The sequence below is a fragment of the Theobroma umbraticum genome, unplaced genomic scaffold (assembly GCF_002168275.2).
Source record: "Theobroma umbraticum cultivar Fairchild unplaced genomic scaffold, ASM216827v3 scaffold_146.0, whole genome shotgun sequence".
NCBI lineage: Eukaryota > Viridiplantae > Streptophyta > Magnoliopsida > Malvales > Malvaceae > Theobroma > Theobroma umbraticum.
In genome coordinates this window covers 6,636,201-6,660,649 of record NW_018397265.1, presented here as the reverse complement: position 1 = coordinate 6,660,649, position 24,449 = coordinate 6,636,201, and the positions used below count along the sequence as shown (strand labels likewise).

The window sequence follows — 24,449 nt, the reverse complement described above, 5'->3', positions numbered from 1 at the left end:
CAGATACATTTTAATCGATAAACCCGAAATTTTAAAATGTTGTCCAAGACTTTCCCTGCTTAGAAAAGTTTATCCCTTTTTGTGAGCTTTATCAATCAAAGCAAGCCAAATCAATTAATCCTTTTTTGGTTAAGGAATTGGTATGAATTGAGAGGAATGAAAATAATTCATGTCTTAATTTGGTCTTTTTTTTTTTTTGGGGCCAAGTCTCTTATGTTAAACAATCCCTTATCACTTATTTTTTTTATTAAAAATTTTTCTATCATTTTCCTATTAAAATAGTAGTAGACTTTCACATTGATCCCATATTTCAAAATAATTAGTACGTTTTGATTAAAATACACTAATTATCATCCTTTTTTTTTTTTTTGGTATTAACTAGACTAAAGATGATAATTTTCTTTCACTACCTCTCTTAATATTTGGGTTTTAATTATTTCTTTTCTTTTAGAGACTTTTCGATTACTTTAATTTTTTTTCTCACTTTTGACTGGTATTTATCATTACGTGTGTTGTACATATATACTTATTTTATATTTATTTGTACATAATAATTATATATAAAATGTTTTCCAAATGTAATGTTAATTTTTTATAAACAAAAGATAATTATATATAAGACGGTTAATGATTCATTTATATAAAATTGAAAATTGTGTTAATAATAGTTTATGAATTATTCAATATTATTAAAATTAAGATAAAATAATTTTTTTTAAAAAAAATCTTTTAATATAGTCCAAATTTACCAATTAAATAAATCTTAATAATATTTTATGAAAAACATATTTTTAATGAAAATTATTCGAAACGATTAAAATTTTTATATACTTACAAAATACATAAACAATTTAAAAATAATAATAAACATCAAACAAAAATTTAAAAATTTTTAAAATGGTTAAACTATCAATAATTAAAAAAAAATCGAAATAATAATTTAAAAAATATAATAAACATCAAACAAAAATTTTTCTAGCAGGAATTTATGTACAAAACAGTTGGAAGCACAGACACCTTTGGTATGCATTGACGAACCAAACAAATCAAGACAGCAGCCCAGAGACCAAACAAGGATCAATCAAAAAGACTCATACATGATATGAATACAAATGAACACAGGTACAAGCCGGAAGAAAACTTTTCTTGCAAAAGGTTTGACCATGGCCATCACAGCCTCCGCTTTCGTTACCTCTTACAATCAGGCAGCCACAAACACACAAATATGGGAAAAAAACTTAGATGTTGATCGTCGCTTCCCAAAGCCTAAGAACTCCGTTACGACCACCACTGCATATCCTTTTCCTTTCCAGGTCTGAAGCCACACATCTCACCTGGGTACCATAAAAGAGGCCAAAGTCAAACCAGCAAAAACGTATCAAATCCCAACCAACATAGTTTTTGACCTTATAGCTACTGAAAGTAGAGAAAATCGAAACTGCTCCTTGAAGACTTTGGGAATTATTAAACTACCTCAACATACACTCAGCAAGTGACAACAAAAAGCATGTATCTGAAACAAATACAGTTTTTAAGACATCTGGGGCTTTTAAATTGATCTCGGTTGGGAGTTTGGTGAGCCTTATAGCTCCACATTGAAGGATTATGGAAGATCCGTTCAATGCTATCTCTCTTGTCCTCTCTCTTAAGTCTAAACTATACTTAAAGCATATAGTTTATCCTTTTCCACTCCTCTCTTCTATCTTTCTTCCTTTAATATCTGGGAGCACAGCTATAAACCACAAGACAGAGGTATGAAACGACAAGGACACAACAACCCCCATCAGGATGATCGCAATCAGGGGCTATTTTCTGACTTAATTTTATGTGCTTATGTGTATACATAAGTGCTAACATAATTAATTATAAACAACAAAGAACTGCACAAGAAAAAGCAACTAAGAACCATACAAGTGCAGGGAAAAATAAACATACCACAGCACTGGTCTTTTGTGGGGTCCGATAAAGTTGCCACCCAGACATTTTTGATCCAGTGTTAGAGAAGCTACCAAGTCTCTCTTGAGGCCGATGGAAGAGAGACATAGAATTGTCAGCTGCTCCAATTCCTAGCCAGTGGTCTCCAGCATTTATAGATAAGATAGCAGCACTATGAATAGTTACATTCTTCACGCATTTTATACCCCCTGCATGCGTAACAAAATAGAAACTAGTAGCATTATCGACAGCAAAAGACTAATTAAGGAGATAACTATCAAATGATTATCATCAACAAGCACAATGAAAAGTCAAACTAGTTTTAGATTAAATCGTCAGCAATTGCCTTAACCAGGTTGGATAAAAGCAAAGCTAAAAGAAACTTGAATAATACTCAGAATTTGATTATTGCACTTACCCTCCTCATTTTCCCAAAATCGGAGCAGCCCATCTGCCGAACCTGAGAGAATATTTTTCAAAATATTATTACTATATTCTATTCTTTTTCCTGCCCTAGAGATAAAATTGTTGCTACAATTCGTTCATATTTATAAAAATGCACTAAAACTTGTAAAGGTTACAGTAAAGACATAAACAGACTCGGCGCCAACCAGTTATTATTCCTTTGTCTGATGCTGAATATTCGACACAAAGCAGTGGGCCAGCATGGCAGGCAAGAACAGCATCACAAGTTCCCCGGGAAACAGACCAAACTCTAGCAGTCCAATCATCACTACCCGTGATCATAGTGTCCCCAACCATTCTAATTGACCTGCATAACTAACACATGAACACTGTTCCTTCCAAGGTTTTCACACACACACACACCAATGAATCAAAAAATTAAAAAATTCTGCATTTCTTTGCTAACCGTATCCACTTTGTATGCCCTAGAAGCTTGTGCATCTGCCTACCAGCACGGATGTCCCAGATGTTTGCTACCCTACAATGCAAACGATTCATCAGATTAATTTCAAGGCAACAAGCCATAAATCTAATTTTTTAATCTACAGGAGCATTGCAAGTGTTCTGATACATACGCGTCTCTGCCAGCAGCAGCCAAGATGCCAGTGGAGTCATCATACTCCATGCATAGAACTGCACTAGAACAGCGACCAACCGTTGCCACACAAGTATCAGTTCGAACATCCCACATCTTCACAGTTCCATCATGAGCAGATGTTAGGACACGTTCCCCTGACAGCATCCGCACACAGCTGACCTACAGTAACAGAAAGACAGGGATCTTGTGATTCAATTATCTAATTCATGTACATTCAAGAAAAGGACAAACAGCTGAGATTGTATCTCTTTTTAATACATCGCCAAAGAAAAAGCATTTAGAATTAGGAACTACTAAAAGTAAAAAAAAATTAATAAAATAAGAAAACAAAAGCTTTCCAAAGAGGTTGACAGGAAAGCAACTGTGAGTAAAATTTTGCACCAGAACATAAGAGCCACAAAACACTACATAGAAATGATCCCTATTCATGAGAAACATAATAAATAGGCTGAGCAGCTTGCTTATCCATGACAAAAAAGACATCTCTATAGGGCAAGTATCACATGTAGTAGATAATAATTTAGAACATGATTGGTAATCCAAAAAGTGCAGTAAATAATTCTGACAAAAGGTAACAAAAACATATAGCTGTAGAGAGGTTCCTTCAACTTTGATTATAGATTATTCCTTAAATGTGTATATACATAAGTACATAAGCATGTCCATACTTGTATGCCATATTCCTGACTTTACTGAGAATTGATAAAAATACAGATTTGGTTTAAAAAAGAGAATGCTAAGAAACCAGAGTGAAAAGGAAAGGTCTTATGCTTAAATCCTGTGGGCAAAAGAAAAAACCCGTTTTTCCTTTCATTTCTTTCCAATGCTAAGTCAATGTCTTCCTCCCCTGACCAACCCTTCCCCCACCCCCTTCCTCTTCTTCATTTTTACATTCTGAGTATTTTAAACAGTCAATGATAATCAATGTTGTACACATTAGTGAACTACAACAACAGAAATCATTTCATAAAGCCGCAATTGTGGACCCACTTTATCAGGAAAATAGCACTTCCTTTCTTTCTAAACATAATATATAAATAATTTTAACTCTTTTATGCAACATTCTCAGATAACCGAGCAAATCCTTGACTGGTTCAAAACCCACTGATACTACCATCAAGGTAAAAAGTTAAGATGTCCTACATTATGATTAACATAATGCTGATGATAATTGGCATTGTTCTATAGATATGCAGATATATCTTCAACAATGCCAACAGGTGCAGCAAAAGCTGTCTTCACCATTTACACATACAAGAAAAGGAACATTCCAGTCGTATACCCAGTTTGCAATCCAGAATGTTATGAACAAGCAAACCTGTGCATCATGACCCTTTAGTTCCTCTAGTAACTGGGATGTTTGCTTGTCCCATACAATAATAGACTGATCGTCAGAACCAGATACAACTTTTCCTCTGTCAGAACTAATGGCACGGATGGTTCTGCATGGAGAAAGAGTTACAGAAACTGTTAAATCAAATATGAACAAGAATAAAAATTTAACAACCAAAGGAACATTGCAATAAGAAGAAGAACCAACAAAAGGGTTTAAATATTCCATAACAGAGACCTTGTATGTCCTTTCATGGTTGTGCGAAGTTCAGAACCGCGAAGACTAGGGTCCCAAATCTTAACCTGGAAGATTTACATATCCAATTGAAACTTACTCCACAAAATAAACCAATCAACTCAAAATTTTAATGCATGTAGAATTAAATGCTTCAGGATGTCTATTGAACTTATAATACTGAACAATCATAATTATATGCACCATTCAATGAAGCAAGATTTTATGGAGGACAAACGGGAAACACAGATTCCATTCCATTACACAAGCAATGATAGGTAATTATTGAATACAATTTTAGATACAGTAGACATCTCTGTACTAGACATGTCAAATGTCGTAATCAGATTTTGAAAGTGAGAAAAGCTACTAGCATAGGATGTGAATCTGATGGAGTTTACAGGCAATAAAAGTGACCAATATTTGGTGTGAAGGTCTAAGAACCCAAATGTTGTCTAGTGAATCTGGCCAGCTGAAATACCAATCAATGATCATTAGACGGTACAAAAACACCTAGAGGTCCCTCTTCATCTGAACACGACTCAAGAACAGAACAATCAAAGAGTGATAGCTTGACAAAAGGATTACTCTTTGAGAAACATAACCGAAGACCTGAACAAACAATATAATAATTTCTCCTATCATTTGAAAACGAAACCAGCCAAAGTTTGATCTTTTTTCCTCTTCTTTCAGGAAATAGCTGTTAGATAGGCAAAAAATGGCCAGAAGAGGAAAATAGAAAAAAGCCAAACAAAAATGGAAAAGTTGGAGGGATTCCCTGCTTGTTGCTTTCCACAAGAAACTCAGCCATTTAAAGGCAAAAACAAGATCAATAATATCGAACAGACAATGTAGCACTCTAATTATGTGCATGAAAAAAATAACAAGATATGGTAACTCACCGAACAGTCAGTGCTCCCACTAATAAAGAAACCTGCATCTTCACGATCACCCACCAAATCCCACACCTCTCTTCTTGTTACACAATGCAAAGCAGTAACAGCACCTGTATGACCCCTCAATATGCGAACATTGGTTTGCATTTTCTTCTGCCCAGCAACAGACAAATCTTGTTTGCGAGGATTCCCATTCTCTGATGCAGTTAAAAGATAATAAACCATGAAACTCTAGGGTGCACGGCCTAAATATTAAACACTCCAAGCATCTAATGCTAACAAAAGATGTACCTGAAGCACCACCATCAGAAGTAGATTTACGAACACGACTAAAAGAGTTTGCTCTTGATGCTGTGTCCCTGCTGAACATGCTCTGCACCCAGCTCCTTCCAACACCAGAAGCCTCTGCAGGTTGTTGATTCTCATTTGCGGCATCCTTTGGACGTGGGGATGACAATCCAGGAGGCAATAGTGATTGTGGCTTCACAGATGAGATGCCCCAGTAATTGATACGAAGTTGCTGGATGTGTGACAAAAGTCCTCTAAGTTTTATCTGAAACATATTGGGGGAACAATCGATTCAGAAATTATATTCATGAATTGAAAGCAGAAGCTGTGTGGACAAGATGGCCAGGAATATTGAACAAAATGATTACTAGTCATAAGCATCAACTTCAACATAAATAAAGTGCTTCATACTAGAGAGAGAGAGAGAGAGAAAGAGATGTTAAAAAAGGAAGGAGAGGATGACTAGGATGAATATTCCATTTAAAATGAATTCCAACATATGTCAGAGTAGATTAAATTATTCTTTGTGTGGCTGAGCTTGCAAGTTTAATGGAAGTGCATTCCATGATCATATAAACAGGATCTTCCACAAATACTTCTGCTACATCTTAATAACATAACCAAACCAATGAACAAATGAAGGAAAACCAGTTCACTTCCATTACCAAAAGCCAAGTTAGATATGCTAAAATTTACCCTTAAAGAAACATGAGTTTTGAATGGGATGATAAAAGATATTTAAATGCATCCATACCTACTAAGCAATGAGACAGGTGACTAGGTTTCACCAAAGGTACATGTACAGAAAAGGACCAACAGTACATAAATGGTACCTGACTATAATCTCAAAGGTGGTTGAGCCTTTTTTTTTTTTTTTGTGCAATACAGAAATATACTCATTTAACTGACACCATTAGTTAAGGGTGATGATGTGTTCTTCACCAAATTAAATTGCATTACCGGTGTCTGTTTGTATGAAAGCAGAGGTCCTATGAGATGATTTCTGAGCTACATAGACTACCAAAACCATGGAGGACACAAATGAGAAGGAAAAAAATCACATTTGACCAAAAGAACTGACTTGTAGCTTGTACAAAATTCTACTTCGACATAATAAGTTGAAAGCTCAAAGGCCCAACTTAAAGAAAAGACAATAAATGACAGTAAAGGTCCAAATACTAACACTGCATTCATATACTTTAAATAAAAAAGGGATATTTACAGATTGACTATTCAAAGAATGAGAGGATAATTAACTACGTCAACAACAAAAAAAAATTGTAATTCTGCTAGTAAATGTTAAAGCATAATTTCTTACAATAGTATCCCAAATAATAGTATCAATAGAAGAGTAAAAAGGTGCTTGACAAATTGAATTAAAATCAAATTGACCAAAAAAATGAACATCATGTTCAAGGCATGAAAATGAAATTGACAATGAACTAGGAAAAATGGAATTAGAAGGCAAAGCTGCATGAAGGATAGAGAAGTATTAGACAAGTCATGTTCAGTATCACTTTCTATATATGCCTCCATAAATGCAGCCTCTTATCTAGGAGCTGTCAGCAAATTAATGGAGCCTTGGGAACTAGAATAGGGGAAAGCCAAAATACCTCATGCTAAAGAACTGGGTGTGGGTCCAGAGAAGAAAGTGTGAGCCATGGGTTTAAAGAAGAAGACCAAACAAGGTAAAAGACGAAAAGAAAAGGGAATGAGAGAGGAAAACAGTGTCGAAATCTGCTGTAAACATTGCTGATTATAAAAAAAACCCGCAAGTATGTTAAATAGAGGCTGATGGGTTTTCTAAAACCTGGAGGAAGAATGAAGAAAAGGGGAGAAAAAAAAACAAACTGAAGCAACTAATTTTCTTAATAAAAAAGGGTTAAAATGCAGGTATTTAAATACAGGTTATCAAAAATATTTTCGGCATAAGTGACGTGAATATTATTGATAGAAAACTACACCATCATCTACAACTAATAGCGTGAGTTAAGTTAGCAAATTAAACAGATGTAATAGTTTAAGCACCACATTAAACAAATGCTCAGGTCAGGTACCCAAATTAAACATGAAGTTATAAATTCAAGTACAATTTCTGCCATTAACCTGATTGACGCCTATATCTGGGACAGTTCAAATATTCCTCATCTTTTTTCATATCATATATAGAAGTGAACATAGTGAATTCTTAAATTTACAAACGTTGGGTTAGCTTATGCAGATTTTAATTGTTTTCAACTTGTAGCTTAATCAGCATCTCAGATGCTTAGTGTTGTCCCTATCTTTGGCTAAAAAAAAAAAGTTCTCATCTTTTCTGGACACTTCTAAAAAATCCAAATCCGATAGATTCCTTTGTCAAGGAACATCCAATATTCATTACTTGAATGGTAATATATGACATGAGAACTAGTTAGAAACTTTAAACAGAAAGGATCCTTAGATCAAGTAATACATCAAAAATTAATCAATGAGGCTGCAGAGATAATCCCGAAGCATACATATGTTGTTGAATGTTAGGAGAAAAAGAAGAAGGGCAAGACACTTCTATAAACATTGTACTTTATTGTCAATCATAATAAAATACTACAGTGTAGAAGATTTACTTACAAGCAACTTATATCCAATATTGTTTCTCTCTGCTATAGTTTCAATCATGTACCAGGCATCATTATCAGCAAGTCCCAGTCCCGCCTTCAAGATAACAGGAAATATGATTAATGCTTACACATTTGAAAACAATCAATAAATACATATAAGTGGTAGGAGAAGATTATAAATTATAAAACAAACTACCATGTGGGAAGCCAATACAATTAGCTGTGCTGTCACCATAGTTGCATAATTGGCAGATCTGAAAATAAAATAAAAAACAACAACCACAATAGATAAGCAATAGCTTCCACTTTCAATTGGGAAATAAAGAGGTTCAGTGAAATTGAATGTGCCAGAGAAATAAAACCAATTGGCTAGAATTCTCTGTGTAGGAAGGAAAAAGAACAATAATTGAAAAGAAATAAGAGAAGGAAAAGAACCCAGAAATTCATCTGGGACAGTTTAGCATGTAACTGTTCTTAACAAAAAAGCAATTGCACATAACTTTTAATGAGCTTGGACAGTTTAGATTAAACTAGATTGCAAAGAGATCAAGGACTGATTGTGGGGCTACAGCAACCCTATTGGAAATAGACTCTTAATTTCAGGTAAGTGGCTATCTTATCATATTTTTCAGATTTATGTGATACAATTAAACCCAAATTTTCAGTGGCTTGTCCCAGAACTAACTTCTACTGTGTTGACTTCTCCTAGCACAACATGAGATTCCATGCTTGCTGTAAAAATCCACCAGTGTCATCGATCTTATGTGATGAACGTAAATCAGGGAAAGCCAGCAAGGGAAGTAGAGTAGCAACAATTATTCAATCTATTTCTTTGATCTCTAAGTTCTTCATCTGTCATTTCTATACGTTCAAGATTGAACCCTATTTGAAGGCCAAAACAATTTTGCTCCGCACCACCAACACCAGCATTGGTAACTAGTAGTGTAATTATCTCAGATTAAGTTGCAAGTATAGACCCAATCATGTCAAGTTGGCTGAAGAAACCATTGAATGGAATAACACATATACCAAGTTGAAATCCAGCTGAAAAGTGAAAAGAACTAAAAGGAAATTCAGTAAACCCATAACAACAGTTGCAAACGTACATCAGTCCACTATATTTTCTGCCAAAAAACCTCATCCTAAAGCATAGCTGGTTCAATGAGCAGCCAAATTTCAAAACAGATTACCACAACATAACTATATTTCATGCACAAGATAATAGACTTAATAAATAATATTTCAGAAATTACATTTTAAAAATACTAAAGTTATTAACTTACTTGTTTGAAGACTGCTCCATAAGATAGTCAAAGTATCCTTCCCAAAACCTGAAACAATATCGATCTGCTTTCTAAGATTCAATGTTTTGTACAGAACCGTAAGGGCTAACAACTGAAGGAACAAATAATAATCTAAATTTCAGAAGAAAAATAATATACCACCACGAAACGTAAACCTCGCGCAAAGGCACAACTGACTAACTTTTGATTTATAGAAACCAGATCCTACTTAAATAACAAAAAAATGACCATTAAACATAAGTCCAGTGAGTGGTACACAGTAATACATACCGTAACTCCTCCCATGTAGACAGAGAAATAAGATGACGCTGGACATAGTCTGGAACATTATTGGCATCTTTCTTATACATCTCAGCAGACACTTCCAGGGCATCTCTAATGGTCAAAACATCATTTCGAGAAGTTGCACGACTAATTGCTGTTTTGAGCTGAATTTGTGCATTAATACATTTGGGGGACAAGGAGGAAAAAGAAAAACATTATTACAAGACGAACATCAAAAGACATGTCAGAGCAGAAAGTTAAAAAAAAAAAAAAGCTTATCAGAAGTTGGTGAATAATTTGCTTCATTAACAAAAATACTTAAGTAATATTAATTATTCATAAATTACTCAAATTTCTAAAATCCTTAAATACTGAAAACGAAAAACCGTCACATGAAATGGTAAAACATGAATTACTTGCTCCACTATTTAAAACCCCAAGTACAGCCACAATTTACATTACATACCAATTCTTTCACTGCTATAAACTGTTCTTCAGTCAACTGACCATGCCATCCCTGAGCATGAAATCCAGTATAAAGTTACTAGTGCACTAAAACAGTTAATCACGGTATGATTCTAATAGCTATACATACTGAATTTATGTGCTCCCTTATGCACTCAACAAAACCACTACCACCAATTCCCTCTGCATCAGATTCAATCAAAGCTGCGAAATGAAAGCACATATTCTTGTTAATGGAAGCAGATAATATTTACAGCTACAGAAATAAGATCTCTGCCTAAAGTACGAATTAGAATTGAGCTCTTTTGGAAACATACCCAGAATTGTGCCGTATTCAAATGAAGAAAGCGGATCCTCTGTTGCTCCCAATTTCAAAAGACGAAGCCATAATCCCTGTCAAAGAAGAAAAGCACAAAATGTATGAGAGAAAATGACAAAAAGTACCACCATAACCACTTAGTATCAACTTGACATTATGAAACCAAGCCAAATATCTTTTTCTTTGTCTTGTTTAGAGAATTACAACTTAATGAAAGAAAAAAACAACCAATAATTTTTCTCTATGCAATTCATATTTAGGAACAACCTGTTTCTCTCCAACACATACAAAGCAAACCCTCCTACAGGCCTTCATATCAAGAAAGACACATTAATAAAAGACCACTATATCAATTTCAGCATCAGGTTGACACCGTGAAACAACCAAAATCTCTTATCTTGTTTGAGAAATAATACAAAGCAATAATTTTCTCTTTCACATTCATCTTGTAACAACAACCAGTTTCTCTCCTACATATACAAGCAAATGCACTAGCCGAATTTCCTGCCAACAAAGACACAATAGCATACAGAACCATTCATAGAAGGAACTAAATCAAACAAAAGGCAATTTCACTCCTCAAATATCAATCGTAGACGTGAAATGAAGCGAAAGAAATGAAAACAAAATGTATTAAAAAACAAATTGAAAAGAAAGAGAGATCATGAACTCATACCTGCAACTTAACTTTAATGTCCAAAACCATGCGCTCTCTTTCTGCCTGCAAAAAAATGATAGTTTGAATTCGTTTACAGCAATTCTTATCTTGACAAAAAAAAAACTAATGAAATCTAGGACTGATAGTAAAAAGAACTTACAGCCCTCTCCAATGAACTTACAGAAGGTGAACTGGGAAAGCAAGAATGAACTTGTTAGGAACAAGTTTAACAAGTATGAGCAAGTACGCAAAATATCTCAACTTATAATATACCTAGGAGTTTGCCTTCCTGAATATTCAAAAGCCCCATTCGCTGCAGCAAGAATCTGCTTTCTCTTTTCTTCTTGCTCTTCTGTTCTAACAGTTGAAGGGAACCTGTCATAGCTATACTTGGCACCTGATCCTGAAGAAAATAAGAACAAGAGAAATGTTTATTTATTTACAACCTCCCATGTATTTGTCACTTTGAATAAGATTGATGTGAATGAATCAAGAACTTTGACAAAGATTCACAAAAACATACCTGATACTCCAACATCTGGATCTGATATTGTTATGATTTCCGGCTCCACCATTGTGGAGGAAACAATCGAAAGAGGATTTTGACCTCTTCCTATGGCATCTTGTAATTTGTCAAGGAGGTTATTATTGTTATCATCTGAACCTATACCTCTCTCCAGATAATCTAAGAAACCGTGAGAATCTAGAAACTGTGCTATCTGCCCAAAAAAAGGGGAAAGAAAGAAGATAACAACAACAGTACCAACAGGAGATGAGAAAATTTTCAGAAAACTGATGAAAAATCAAAAATAAAGATTCTTGAATTAACAAAAGAGCTAATGCAGCTATGGAAGAAGAAACTGGCTATTTTCATTAATTTAATTTCAGTACCAGTTATTTAGGATTTTATTTTATAAATTCTGGCTGTGTCATGTACAGGGATTATTGTAATTTACGCAAATCTGGCACCTGAGGCAAAATTTGATTGGGTTTAAATTGTTTTAGGAATTTCAGAAATTAGATTTTCGAACCCAAGTTGGTTATTCACTTGTTTAAAAACTAGTTATTGATTACTAGTCTAATGGGTCAGTAGAAGCCTAGATGCCTTAATAAATGCCTTCTAATATTCATATTATAGCACATGCTTTTTTCGGCGAAATTATTGAGGCATGGATGTCTAATAAACACCTATGTAACTTTCATGTTTTTGTTTATTGAAGCATAAATGCCTGAAAGAATAGAATGCTCTTTTCTCCTCATCTCTTGCTACAATGTTCTCAAGTTAGTCAAGTCAGCATAAAAACAGCACCCATATACTTGCTCCTAGTTTATAAAACCTTCACCCGTATTTTATACCCCAGCCATAACCTTCAAATCCAAATGTCTAACCTAACCCTTTCTGAACCCTAAGCAAACTCCTCAAACTGCCGTACATCAAGAGCATTGACTTTATATCCACAATCCTAAAAAAAAAAAAATGTACTAACAGAGTAGAATAATGAGGTAAAAACCAGGGAAGATGCTTTAAAAATTTGGCAAACAAGAAATTTCTACTATAAGATACATCAGAACTGAACCATCACTAACAAATTCATTTATGAAATATAATTTGAAGAAAGAAGACATAGCATCACCATAGGCTCTGGTGGCTGATTGGTTGACCGAGACCGCTTCTTCAAAAATGCCTGAGTGTTGAAGGCCTGAGTGGCATTGTTTTCCTAACAAAGATCATTTCAACCAAGATACTCAGGTTAGGTTGGTCCAAACAGTAAATGCCAAACTCATACAAGATCAATGACAAATTTTCATACTATGAAATTGCGGTAGCCACCTAAGATTGAAGCAAAGAACCTTAGGAATATGAACCTGCGCATAACACAATTAATTCTTCAAATTAATCAGATACATAAATAAGAAGTCTTAAATCACAAGTTGAATATTGCACCATATACAAGATAAGCAAGAAAAATAAAATTTCCATAAATGGTTAATCAGATGCATATCATGAACTTTTACAGCTGGGCTTTCAAATACGGAACACAGAGAGAGAAAGAGAGAGAGAGAGAGAGAGAGAGAGCAAAAAAGAAAAACGTGGTGAGAATCAGAAGATGCCTGGAGAGAAATAGACGCAACTGGGAAAGGTAGGGATAGAATCCAGAGGCAAATATCTAAATACTCAGACTATTCAAATCACAATAATTCGTAATACCAGCTCATCAAAATAATTAACCAACCAAAGATTTATAGATACAAGACATAAAAGCCTAAGATAAAGCCAAACTTCCAAATACTCCTACTTAAAAAAAAACCCTAAAGCCAGTCCTCCACAAAGAGAAATGAACCACAAAAAGTTTTGTAGCAAAAGAAAAATTACCATGGGCAATTATTTCTGTTAATGCCATACTTACATTCCACCAGGAAAGTAATATTCCAAAACAAGAATAGCTCAAGCAATCATGTAAATGTCCGATAGAAAATTTTTGCCAGTACATAAGGTGAAACTTAATGTTATTCAAGCAATGTCTTAAGTTGCAGTCCATACAACTATTCCTTCAATAATATTGATTTAAACGAATACAGACACAGAAAATCTTTCTCATTTTGTCAATTATCTGAAATCATTGTCAAAAAGAAAGTCATCAATTCAGTTTTTGTCACAAAATTACAAAGACAGAGTTCGAGGCACATGCAAAAATCATGTGTATCAATAAAGAAGGCAGCCAACTAAGTACATATATAGTGGTCATTCACACATCTACAGAGAGAGAGAGAAAGAAGACAGCCACATGATAATTTCAAACATTAATAATGCAGTCTGAATCAACATACATGAAAGCTCAGATAATAAGATCAAGCAGAACCAGCATGGGATAACTTTTCCAAGATAATTGTGTAATTTGATATTTCTCTTTTTCTTGCCATAATAACCCTTTTCTCCTCTACAAGTAAAATGAGAATGAAAAATGAACTATGCAGTCCACATCATAAAAGCAACAATCTAAACCAAATATCATAAAACAGGACTTTTGCCGTTTAAAACAGAGAAAAGAGCTACAAACTGGTTACAATCTTGTCAAGAAAACAATATGAGAGAATCATCAGAACAAGATATGTCAATGCACTTAGTATAGAATACTTGCTATAGGAATGTAATATATACTTCATAACATTTCATGTGGCATCCAAGTATCACCTAAGCTGAAGGTCATGATCCTCTCCCCAAGGCTTGTTGCTGATTTTAAAATTTTGATCTGATGAACCACAAAAATCAGCCTTCATCTGATCTATACCCACCACATTTGGATACAACAATTTCAGTATTTCACCACGCAACAAACTGAATTCTGGGTCAGGAATTGGTGGTATTTCTTCTGTCGTGGTGATTTGGTTAAACTCAAGATCCACAACAACTACCTACAACATAAGTCAAAAGAAAAAGAAGCTTAAAATATAATATTAAAAGATTCAATGTCAAAAGGATAAAATCTACACTGAAATCAGTTACTAAATATTAGATAGCAAATTTCAAAGCTCAAAAATCTTATGAAAAATCACATGCTTGAGATATTCTAATTTTCAGGATTTCATAGATGCATAGAGAGCAAAACATGATATTATGAATATAGTAATGCCTAGAAATAATCCCAGAGATAGGAGCTGGATCCAAAGTCCCACAAGGACTCGGTCCACATTGCTCCATTTTGTGATTTCCCCTTTTTAAGAAATAAAATGGAAGGGGAAGAGGCAGAGGAAAGGAGAGGTATGGCATCACAAGATCTTGCAAAAGAAGCCTGGAAAAGGGAATGACATTTGGAGGAGTGTCTGAAATTCTAAGTTCCCCCATTTATGCTGCATTAGAACAAAAGAAAATTTCCCAGGAGAGAGAAAGATAAACAAAGTACTAAATATTCTTAGGCATAAGACATCAAACATTCACCATCACCATGCTTTTGGTAACTTGGCCATCTTAATTCTCATTGCAAGTGAATAGGGATTACTCTTTAGATAAAATAACTTCGCTTCATGTAACCTGAATATGTATAAACACATAAGAGTGATCCTAAGTTATATAATGCAATATCTTTTGCCATCAATCAGTTAAGTAGTTATCTACAAGAAGGATTAATTTAATGAAAAGCAACCATTTAAATATTACAACTAATGAAGAGCTCCCATGATTTTTGATATTCAGCTTGACATCCAAAATCTTATAAATTGAAAATCAAGTATGTAAATTATAGACTTAATTTGGAAATAGATAAGGCAATTGTTGACTAAAAAGAAGCCAGACGACCCAGAATCACAGAAAGACACATGCTTCGTAGTTCCCAATCATAGTCTTTTTCAATGCTGTGAGTCTAAAATCAAGTAAAAGTTGTGAAATGAGTACTCTGCCAGCTGTTTCCACAATGACTAAAAGTCCTAGATACCTGTTGCCCATTCAACAAGCAGAAATTAAATGAATTCGAAAGTGTTTTGCAAAGTCATTTGTTCTTTTTAATACAAGGGAGAGTGCTACAGTTCAAACCTAGGATCTCAACCCAAACCCCACCCCACTGTGGGCTCAGCAAGGTCATTTACGAAATGAGTTAAGATGGGAAATATTGGGAAGCAACAATAATTATTGAGAGCAGCATGCAATAACAAATCATATACAAATACTACAGAAACGAACAGAAAATTGAGAAAGAACACAAACATAATAAATACTGAAGTTCATGCAAACTACTTACACCATCCATAACAAGATTTGATGTATCAACACCTGAATGGAGACCCATCATGTATGGTGTAGGAGCGTCAATGTAGTCTACTCCACTGAAAAACAGTAATGGAATGTAGACATGCTTCAGCACGAAAAAGAGTTCATGAATTAGATTATAGTTTACAAATCACTCAAACAAAAAAAATACACTCAGCAGTGGCTTATCTAAATATGAAAAGGGAAACGATAAAAGGTTAGCAGCGATTTTATCCATCATACAGCAGATAGCACCTACCAGTTTTTAATTAATTAAAAGAACAGTGGGTCAAATATATAAAGCTTACCTGCCACCGAAATGGATAAATCAAATGGCATATGGCCTCTGAGACTAGAGTTAAAAGTGAATACCTGCCAGAAATCAAATAAAGCAAGGGAAACACATTAGGACAATAACCACCTGTGCGATTATGACGAAAATGGTGACAAAAAATATCAACATCAAAGAAGATACTGACAATATGAATTTCAATAATATCTCTTAGCAACCTTAAATACATTTATCACTGCAACCACATCAGTCCTAGGTGCAAGTAACCAATTAGATAAGACCTCATCAAACAAATTGGGCCTAACAAACATGGTTTCTAGGACGACGTGATCAGAGTTACTAATCACTTGACTAAGGTTCTTTTTTCAGGGAAAAATCAATTCACCAAGTTTAAACAGGAATAAATAAAAACGATTTGACGAAACTTTTGAAAGCGCTTTTGTATAAAGTAAAGGTTCTCTTAATTTTTAAAAACAAAAAGTAAAGGATCTCTCAAGGAGATGCACCACGAGCTAAGGGTAGAAATTAAGTATATCCCTTTAATATTTCAAAACCACAATTAAAACTGCAAACAGGCTTGTGTATTTAACATGCTAGGATTAAATAGAGAAAAAATGGATAAAAAGCACATCGTCCAACGGAACTAAAATAAAATATTACAACAAATTAAAGAAAATAAAAAAAAATAATAGAAATTATACTTTTCTTTCAAAAAGTCATGAGTGATATAGCCCGTTTCACACAACAGCTTCCAAAAGCTCACAACCGTTCCATCAAAAGTGCTAACATTTACAACTTGGCAGGAATTCAAAAGAAATTCTTTTTCTCTAGATTTAGAAAATTACTTGTTAGATCGAAGCAAAATCCTCCTTTCAAGTAACACAGCTGTAAAAAACTTAATCAAGTTGTCAACATCCAAGCACTGTACCAAAGGCTGAAATGATATCTGCAGCAGTTGGTGAAATATATGTCAGCTATTTTATTATTTAAGTTCTGCTGTTCATAAATAATTTCTTAGGCTCTGCTCAAGTTGATGCTTTTACTATTTTCCTTTTTTTTTTTATTCATTTTTTATTTTTTTGCTTTTTCCTTTCTATTCAATTTTTGCAATATATATAGCACAAACAGCAAAGGCATCAACCAAACAGAGCTTCAATAACACAATCACCAAAAATGCAGAATCATGCAGCTAACACATCAGAGAAGAAATAGAAACTCATACATCTGCATGAGGTAGACCATCTTTCGGGGGAGCCTCCACAGAAAGCAAGCAACTGTCAATAGCAAACAAGACCCGATCTTTCCCAGGTGTAGGCAAAGGTACATTGGAGACCATATATGCAATAATATCCCACAATGGCTTGCTGAAATTGTCACAGAGCTGACAACAGTAAATGCACTAAAAAGAAAACCCAGATTTCTATATCTCCATTGATCATGTAATATTATTCAAACGTATTAAATCATTAAGAAAAAAAAAAGACAGGTATAAAATATTGATATCACCTTGAAAACATGAAAAGCCAAAATAAGGGCTGGAACAATCAATAATTTTGCAGCTGATCCGTTATACTTGCATCCAATTCAGCCCTTGGCCCTTCAACTATAATTTTGGGTAATTAACGACTCATAAAAACCCCTGTTGTTGGTCTTTAGTAGCACTTACATGGCACAAACTTAAAAAAACCCTATGTTGGTGCATAGATGGCAAAAAGATTCATAATTTTAATCTATTTATTTTAAATCAAGATAATTAAAATTAGATTGGCCTTAAACTTTTTATTTTTTTTAATTAATAACTATAATTAACCCTCACTATATCACAAAAATAAAAAAATGAACATTGAAAGTTGAAGTTGCAATATGTCCACGTTTCACAATCTGCAATTGCATGTCAAGGCAAAAATGAAGAAAAAATCTAGAATAGCAATAGGAGGACTGATGCAAGAAAGAGGGGAAAAGAGGACAGAGAGATGGGGGAAAAGGCATCTTCAACCAAGCAATTTATGCCATTTGGCACATCCATTATAAGGTTCTCACAAGTCACAATCAACATCGGAAATTGAAATTACAGCACGGGATCAAGCACCCTGGCATCAACTTCACGTTGGAAGTGGATCTAGTATTAGACGTGTGCTTCAGCAGGGATTGACAACACATAAAACCCTAACCAGGGCTGGACAACACAAATATGGTATATAGCTTTGAATATAACGCTGGCACTGGTTTCAGTATAGAAGGTGCTCATTTGGTGCCAAATGGCCTGATCCAGTGCCATCCGACACAAGTCTAACTATTGATGCCAGATTGGTGTAGTCTGCCATTTAGTCCAAAATTACGGATAACAAACGAAAAAGAGAAAAGAAAATGGGAATATAGGGAAAACAAGAAATAAGAAATCAAAAGAAGATTTCCTGATCTAAAATATTTATTCTCAAAAGTGATCTATCTTTTCTAAAATTAGGTTTATTATACATTCAAATTTTAATCAAGATCAAATATGATTACATTAGCTTGATTTAAGGATAAATAAGTTACATCATTAAATTTTGCCATGCAGATACCAATTTAGCATGTGTAGCACAAACATGATTAAAATTTTTGACATATAGACACCATTTAAGACATAATATGGACACCTATTCAACCAAACTAAGCCAAAAAAAACGAAAGGAGACGATTAAAGTTTTCAAAACAAGATGTTTTTGGTCCCACAAAATCACAAGCTATTTAGTGTCTATGACAAATTAAAACTCACCGACTACCACTAGGGGAAAAGCAAAGTGCAAATAGCTCTTCTAGTCCATCCCGAAGAACACGAAAACAAGGTGAATGTGAAACAAGACAGATACATTTGTCAGCAAATGAGTTTGTGGGTATACGATAAGCTTCTGCAATATCCTCACTAACTGGATCCCTAAATGCGATGCAACTGACATAAATTTTTGACCCATCTCCCTCTGCAGAAAATAATTCATCAAAACCAACAAACAAGTCAATGGTGTTTTGGGGCAAAACAAATAAACAATAGCCATTGAGCTTTACAGCACATTCACATGAAATGGAATTGTAATAAAAACAGAATTAAATATACAAACTGAAACAAGCAAATCCTAAATGTGATGTCAAGAAACATGCCATGGTTAAAGAAAATTCTCTAAAACAGGTAAGAAATGTTTATCTAGAGACTGCTTCATTAAAAAGAACTCCTACAAATCCCTAGTTCTCCCTAATGTTTTCCACACCAAATGATAGAACTAATTCCTAATTTCCAGAACAGAGTTTGAACATTATAGGTGAAGTCCTCCATTTGGTGCTGAAGTTCAAATAACCAACCACAACCATATCCATCATCAATTGCAAAGGAGATAGATGCCTGGTTTACAAACGCCACGAGAGCCTTAAGTGTAAGGAAGTTGTCAACTACCATCTAGAAAAAGCAAAATAAAAATAGAAAGGCTGCAGAAACAGCAAACAATTCAAATGCTTCCTGATTGCAAAGCCAGAATAGGAACATTCTACATGCAGTTCACTATCATCTTGGTCTTTGAGTGTGAAGAATCCACCTGATCCTCCGTAAAATACTTAATTTACCTAGCCAAACCAATCATTCAATAAAAATCATTGTTTATCACAAAGAAGATTGATGCCAAACTCACTTGCCCTAAATACCATGAGGCAATCAAATGGCAAGCAATAGATTTACATGTGATGAGATGAAAAGAATCTTAGAGAAGTTATCAGCTGCTAAGTCTGCAAAACAGAAACAATGCAAGAGCTGGAGTCCTCTAAACCACAATAAAGCCTGTCCCCAACTAATAAACCCAGCAGCATTTTTTTCACATTGATAGCATCGTCAATCTGATGACAATTTCCTCCATGACAACAACTAGAATTTCATAAGTACAAAGGTGCCAGACCTAGAGCATTCTGATCTTATGGGAATTCCAAAATCAAAACTTCTAAAGATAGGGTGCATATCTTGATTATGAAACATAACACTAAAGCTAAGTAAAGGCCAACCAATTAGTCACAGTTGACCAGGTTCAAAGAATGGCTCTTGTGAAAGTCACAATGCAAAATATTTATGGAAATAAAATGTATTCATCAAGTACAGCAACATTCAGGTTTCCACCTTACTTCAAATAACTCTCTGTTGCTAAACTGGGACTTGATCTCTTCTACATCTCAAGTTTAAAGAGCTATCAGTGGTTTTGGATCCTTCACCTCATCAAGTAAGTGGAAGAGGAAAATTAAACTTTGTGGGTTCTGACATACTCTTCTACTGTTAGACTTGCTTGTTAACCATGCAACAACACAAGCAGATAGCTATACAAGGGAAAATAGTCAAAACAGACCACAAAGGAATTTGAACTACGGATTTCTATCAAGCATTTCCCTGATAGTTGTTGCATTCCTCTATTTTACATAATTAATTTCAAAAATCTCTCCAAGTTGCAATTCCAATCTATATCAAGCCTAATGGCAAGGCAAGCAGAAGGCCAGTGAACCCGCCAGCACCATTTGACAAGCACATTGTCTAAATTATACTAAAGCGGCAGTTCCAATCATGCAAAACCGCTCAATAAATTCTCATTATGAGTATAAGAATCCACTTCATGAAAACAAAATCCTCTTCATTGCAACACTAAATACAAAAGATATATATATATATTACATAAAAACAACAGAGGATACACTATCATACCGGTCAAAACAATGGGATAGCTCCGCGGGTAAGTCGAGGGATCGTTAGAATCAAACCCTGATGAATAAATCTCCACGCCAGCAGGCAAGACGCACTGCAAACATAAGGTTTCAACATCAAAACCAGAAACATTCGAAAAAGCAATTCAAAATATTTAAAATGATTGAAATTGAAGGGACATTACGGTGGGGAGCTGAGGAGGAGGAGGTGGATAGAGGGAATGATTGGGAGGCGGATACTGGTCAAGCAGAGAAGGCAAATACATGTACTCCGTTCCATGGTACCCTTTTGTCCCGTCCAGTGTACGAATCTCGGGGCCGAGCCCGCACACCACGAAGTACTCAAATATTCTCGCCATTTTTTATTATATGGCTTGGATCTGATACTTCTTGTAATCCTTCTCCGATGAGTTGATTGGTTGCTATGGTTTTCGAGATCTGATTTGCATTTTTACTTTAATTCTGGGGTTTTCTGTAGAAGAATTGGAGAGATTTTGACGAGACGAAGGAATTTAATAGGGGAAAAGCAGAAGGAAGCTTCTTTCTTAGACTGTTAATTTGTTTGATTGATTTTTGACTACGTATTGTGATCGCTCGACTTCACCTGAGCAGCTTTCTCACCTATGTTTTTCTCTCTTTTTCCTCGTTGCATTTTTCTTTTCTTTTTTTTTTTGGGTTAGCTTCTTTTTCTTTTCTCCTTTTCTTATCCATTATTAGTTATTAATGTCATAAATGCCAAAAAGTGTTTTAAAATATCAAAATAATAATAATAATCATAAAAAATATAATTCTTCTAAATTAAATATTGATATAATATTATGTTAAATTAAGTTTTTATTTTTTTTATTTGTTCGGACCAATAACCCAACTAAATTGAATACGATTTAAATAAAAAAGTTTGATCCAATTGGTCTATTCGATCCATCAATTCATAAAGTTTGGTTTAATTAATTTATTTAATCGATTCTCAATTCAAAAATTTTTGCATCAAATTAACTAAAAAATCAAACTTAATATTATATTTATATAATACATATATATATATATATTTCCTATTTACTACTTACTAAGTTATAGGTACAATTAATTTTATTATCTTTGTTATGTTGAATCTTGAACATTAAAATTTAAAGATTAAATTTGTTGAATATTAATTTGATGGCTTATGTCAAAGAACAAAGTTGTGGATGTTAATTTTTTAAGGATGTGGATGTTGCTAATGTCAAATGTTATAATTTATATAAGTGAAAAAGACAAATGTCTTGGTATTTTTTTATATTTAGATTATTTGTATATTTTATACTTATAGATGAATTTATAAATTTCAATGTTGTAATTTGTATAAGATAAAAATGACAAATTGTTAGTTCTTTTGGTAAAAAACTAAATTGATCAAATTAATTTGATCTTTGGTTGTTCGGTCTTTTATTTAAATTTGATCTATTTGATTGACTTTTCGAACAAAATCGTGATTGTCACTGCAGCAAACAATAGCTGTGTCAATCACGTTTTGGTAGCTTTACCTCCACCATTAGCCACACATAATCACCCATCTCAGAACATTCCCAATGTATATTGATCCCTTAATTTTTCAATGGAAACTAAAACTTTATAAAAGATAGGCAGAATCAAATTTCTCCATAAATAACGCACCGCAATATTATCAAATTACCACTTTAATTACAGAATTAATTTGTACATCTTATATACTAACTAATCTTTAGAAATTTGACATTAAAATGAGATAAGTAAGGTAAGAAGTAAGATTTAAAAATTCACAATAAAATTTGCCTAGAAATCAAAATAATTAGAACATATTGTAAAATTTAAAACTTACTTCTTTGTTTCCTACAAAACCCGTACACCTCATAACCTTTTCAAACAAGACATTAACAATTGTTAGACATCTTAATGTATTAAAATCAAGCCATAGATGGTTCTAATACCACTACTGGATTTTATTATAGACAACATACTTGAAATTACACAACGAAAAGAATATTAAAACTTCAAAAACAAAAACATACCTCCACTCACAGATCACCACGGTGATATTTTAACACATAAAATAGTATATAAAATAATAAAATCAGAAGCTAACCTTGCCAATGTTCTTTTAATTGGAATAACAATCTCCTTAATGCAACCCACAAACACCACAAGAAGCAAGAACATAGCCAATCAAGCTTTTGGCCTCCAACGGTAGAAGTAGAACTAGACCTGTCAATATGAGCCGGCTCGGCCCAGCCCGGCCCTAGCCCTTGTGGGTTGAAAAAATATGGGCAGGGCTGGGCCAGCCCATATTTTATATGGGCTACAAAATGTTCAGCCCAGCCCACCCCTTGCTAGCCCATGGGCCAGGCCGAGCTAGCCCATTTTTTTCAAAAAAAATTATTTCTACTACTCATCAATACAAGTATACAACTATACTATGATTTAGTCTATAAATTAAATAATAAAAACATATTACAAACAAATAAATTACATCAAAAATAAATAAGCAAATACATTACATCAAATATAAATAAAATTTCAAATTTTTAATATTTAGCCCACCCCTTGTTAGCCTATGGGTTGGGTTGGGCCAGCCCATTTTTATTTTTTTCAAAAAAAATTAATTTTTATAATTTTACTTGATAAATTTTTTATTAATAAAATTGTTCTATGATTTAATTCATAAATTGAATAATAAAAACATGTTACAAATAAATAAATTACACCAAATATAAAAAAAAATTACATAATAAAGTTTAAATCTTTAACACAAACTACTATCTTATAAACATAAGTATATAACCAAATAATAAAAATTTCAAGACTCATTTATATCCTCCTCAATCTTCATTCTCAAGTAAAACATTTAAATCTTATTTAGACATCAATGATGTCTCAAGGTCTGAATTATTATCAATTTATCATCTAACATTCATTACCATAAAAGAAAAAGAGATAATAAGTTTTAATTTAAATTTAAATTTTTAATTTGACAAGTGAAGATTAAAGACATTGAAATATATAAAATAAACAATACTATTGGTAACTAAATTATTGATTTTTCATAATTAAATATATAAAATTATTAAATTAATTAAAATTATTTTTTAGCCCATGGGCTGGCCCTGCCCCAGCCCACATCAGCCCACTGATTTGGTGGGCTGGCCCATTTAGGCCCGGTTCAAATATGGGCCAAAAAATTTCAACCCAACCCACCCCATATTTAATAAAAAATGGGCCGGCCCTATAGGCTAGGCCCATTTTGACAGGTCTACCCCCAACCACGACTTAATTTTTTTTGGACCCCCCGGGCTGGCCCGTACCAACCCGGGTGCCCGTTTAGGCCCGGTTTTAATATG

At 33.9% G+C, this 24,449-nt stretch overlaps 1 protein-coding gene across 1 annotated transcript; it reads right to left on the bottom strand.

Annotated features, from left to right (window-relative positions):
• Positions 1-916: 916 nt before the first annotated feature.
• SCD1 (stomatal cytokinesis defective / SCD1 protein (SCD1)) lies at positions 917-21,777 on the bottom strand. Its single transcript, XM_021436438.1, has 31 exons — positions 21,282-21,777; positions 21,098-21,191; positions 19,148-19,349; positions 17,612-17,753; positions 17,235-17,335; positions 16,406-16,469; positions 16,090-16,203; positions 14,550-14,770; positions 13,168-13,222; positions 12,991-13,074; positions 11,880-12,075; positions 11,630-11,759; positions 11,517-11,547; positions 11,375-11,419; positions 10,697-10,772; positions 10,510-10,583; positions 10,381-10,431; positions 9,921-10,078; positions 9,630-9,677; positions 8,543-8,600; positions 8,357-8,440; positions 5,753-6,014; positions 5,468-5,658; positions 4,569-4,633; positions 4,317-4,440; positions 2,976-3,157; positions 2,807-2,878; positions 2,547-2,707; positions 2,354-2,395; positions 1,936-2,144; positions 917-1,334 (listed from the first exon to the last, which is right to left on the bottom strand). The coding sequence occupies exons 1-31, from the start codon at positions 21,453-21,455 to the stop codon at positions 1,239-1,241; spliced, it is 3,606 nt and encodes a 1,201-aa protein (XP_021292113.1). The 5' UTR covers positions 21,456-21,777; the 3' UTR covers positions 917-1,238.
• Between the last annotated feature and the right edge of the window lie 2,672 nt (positions 21,778-24,449).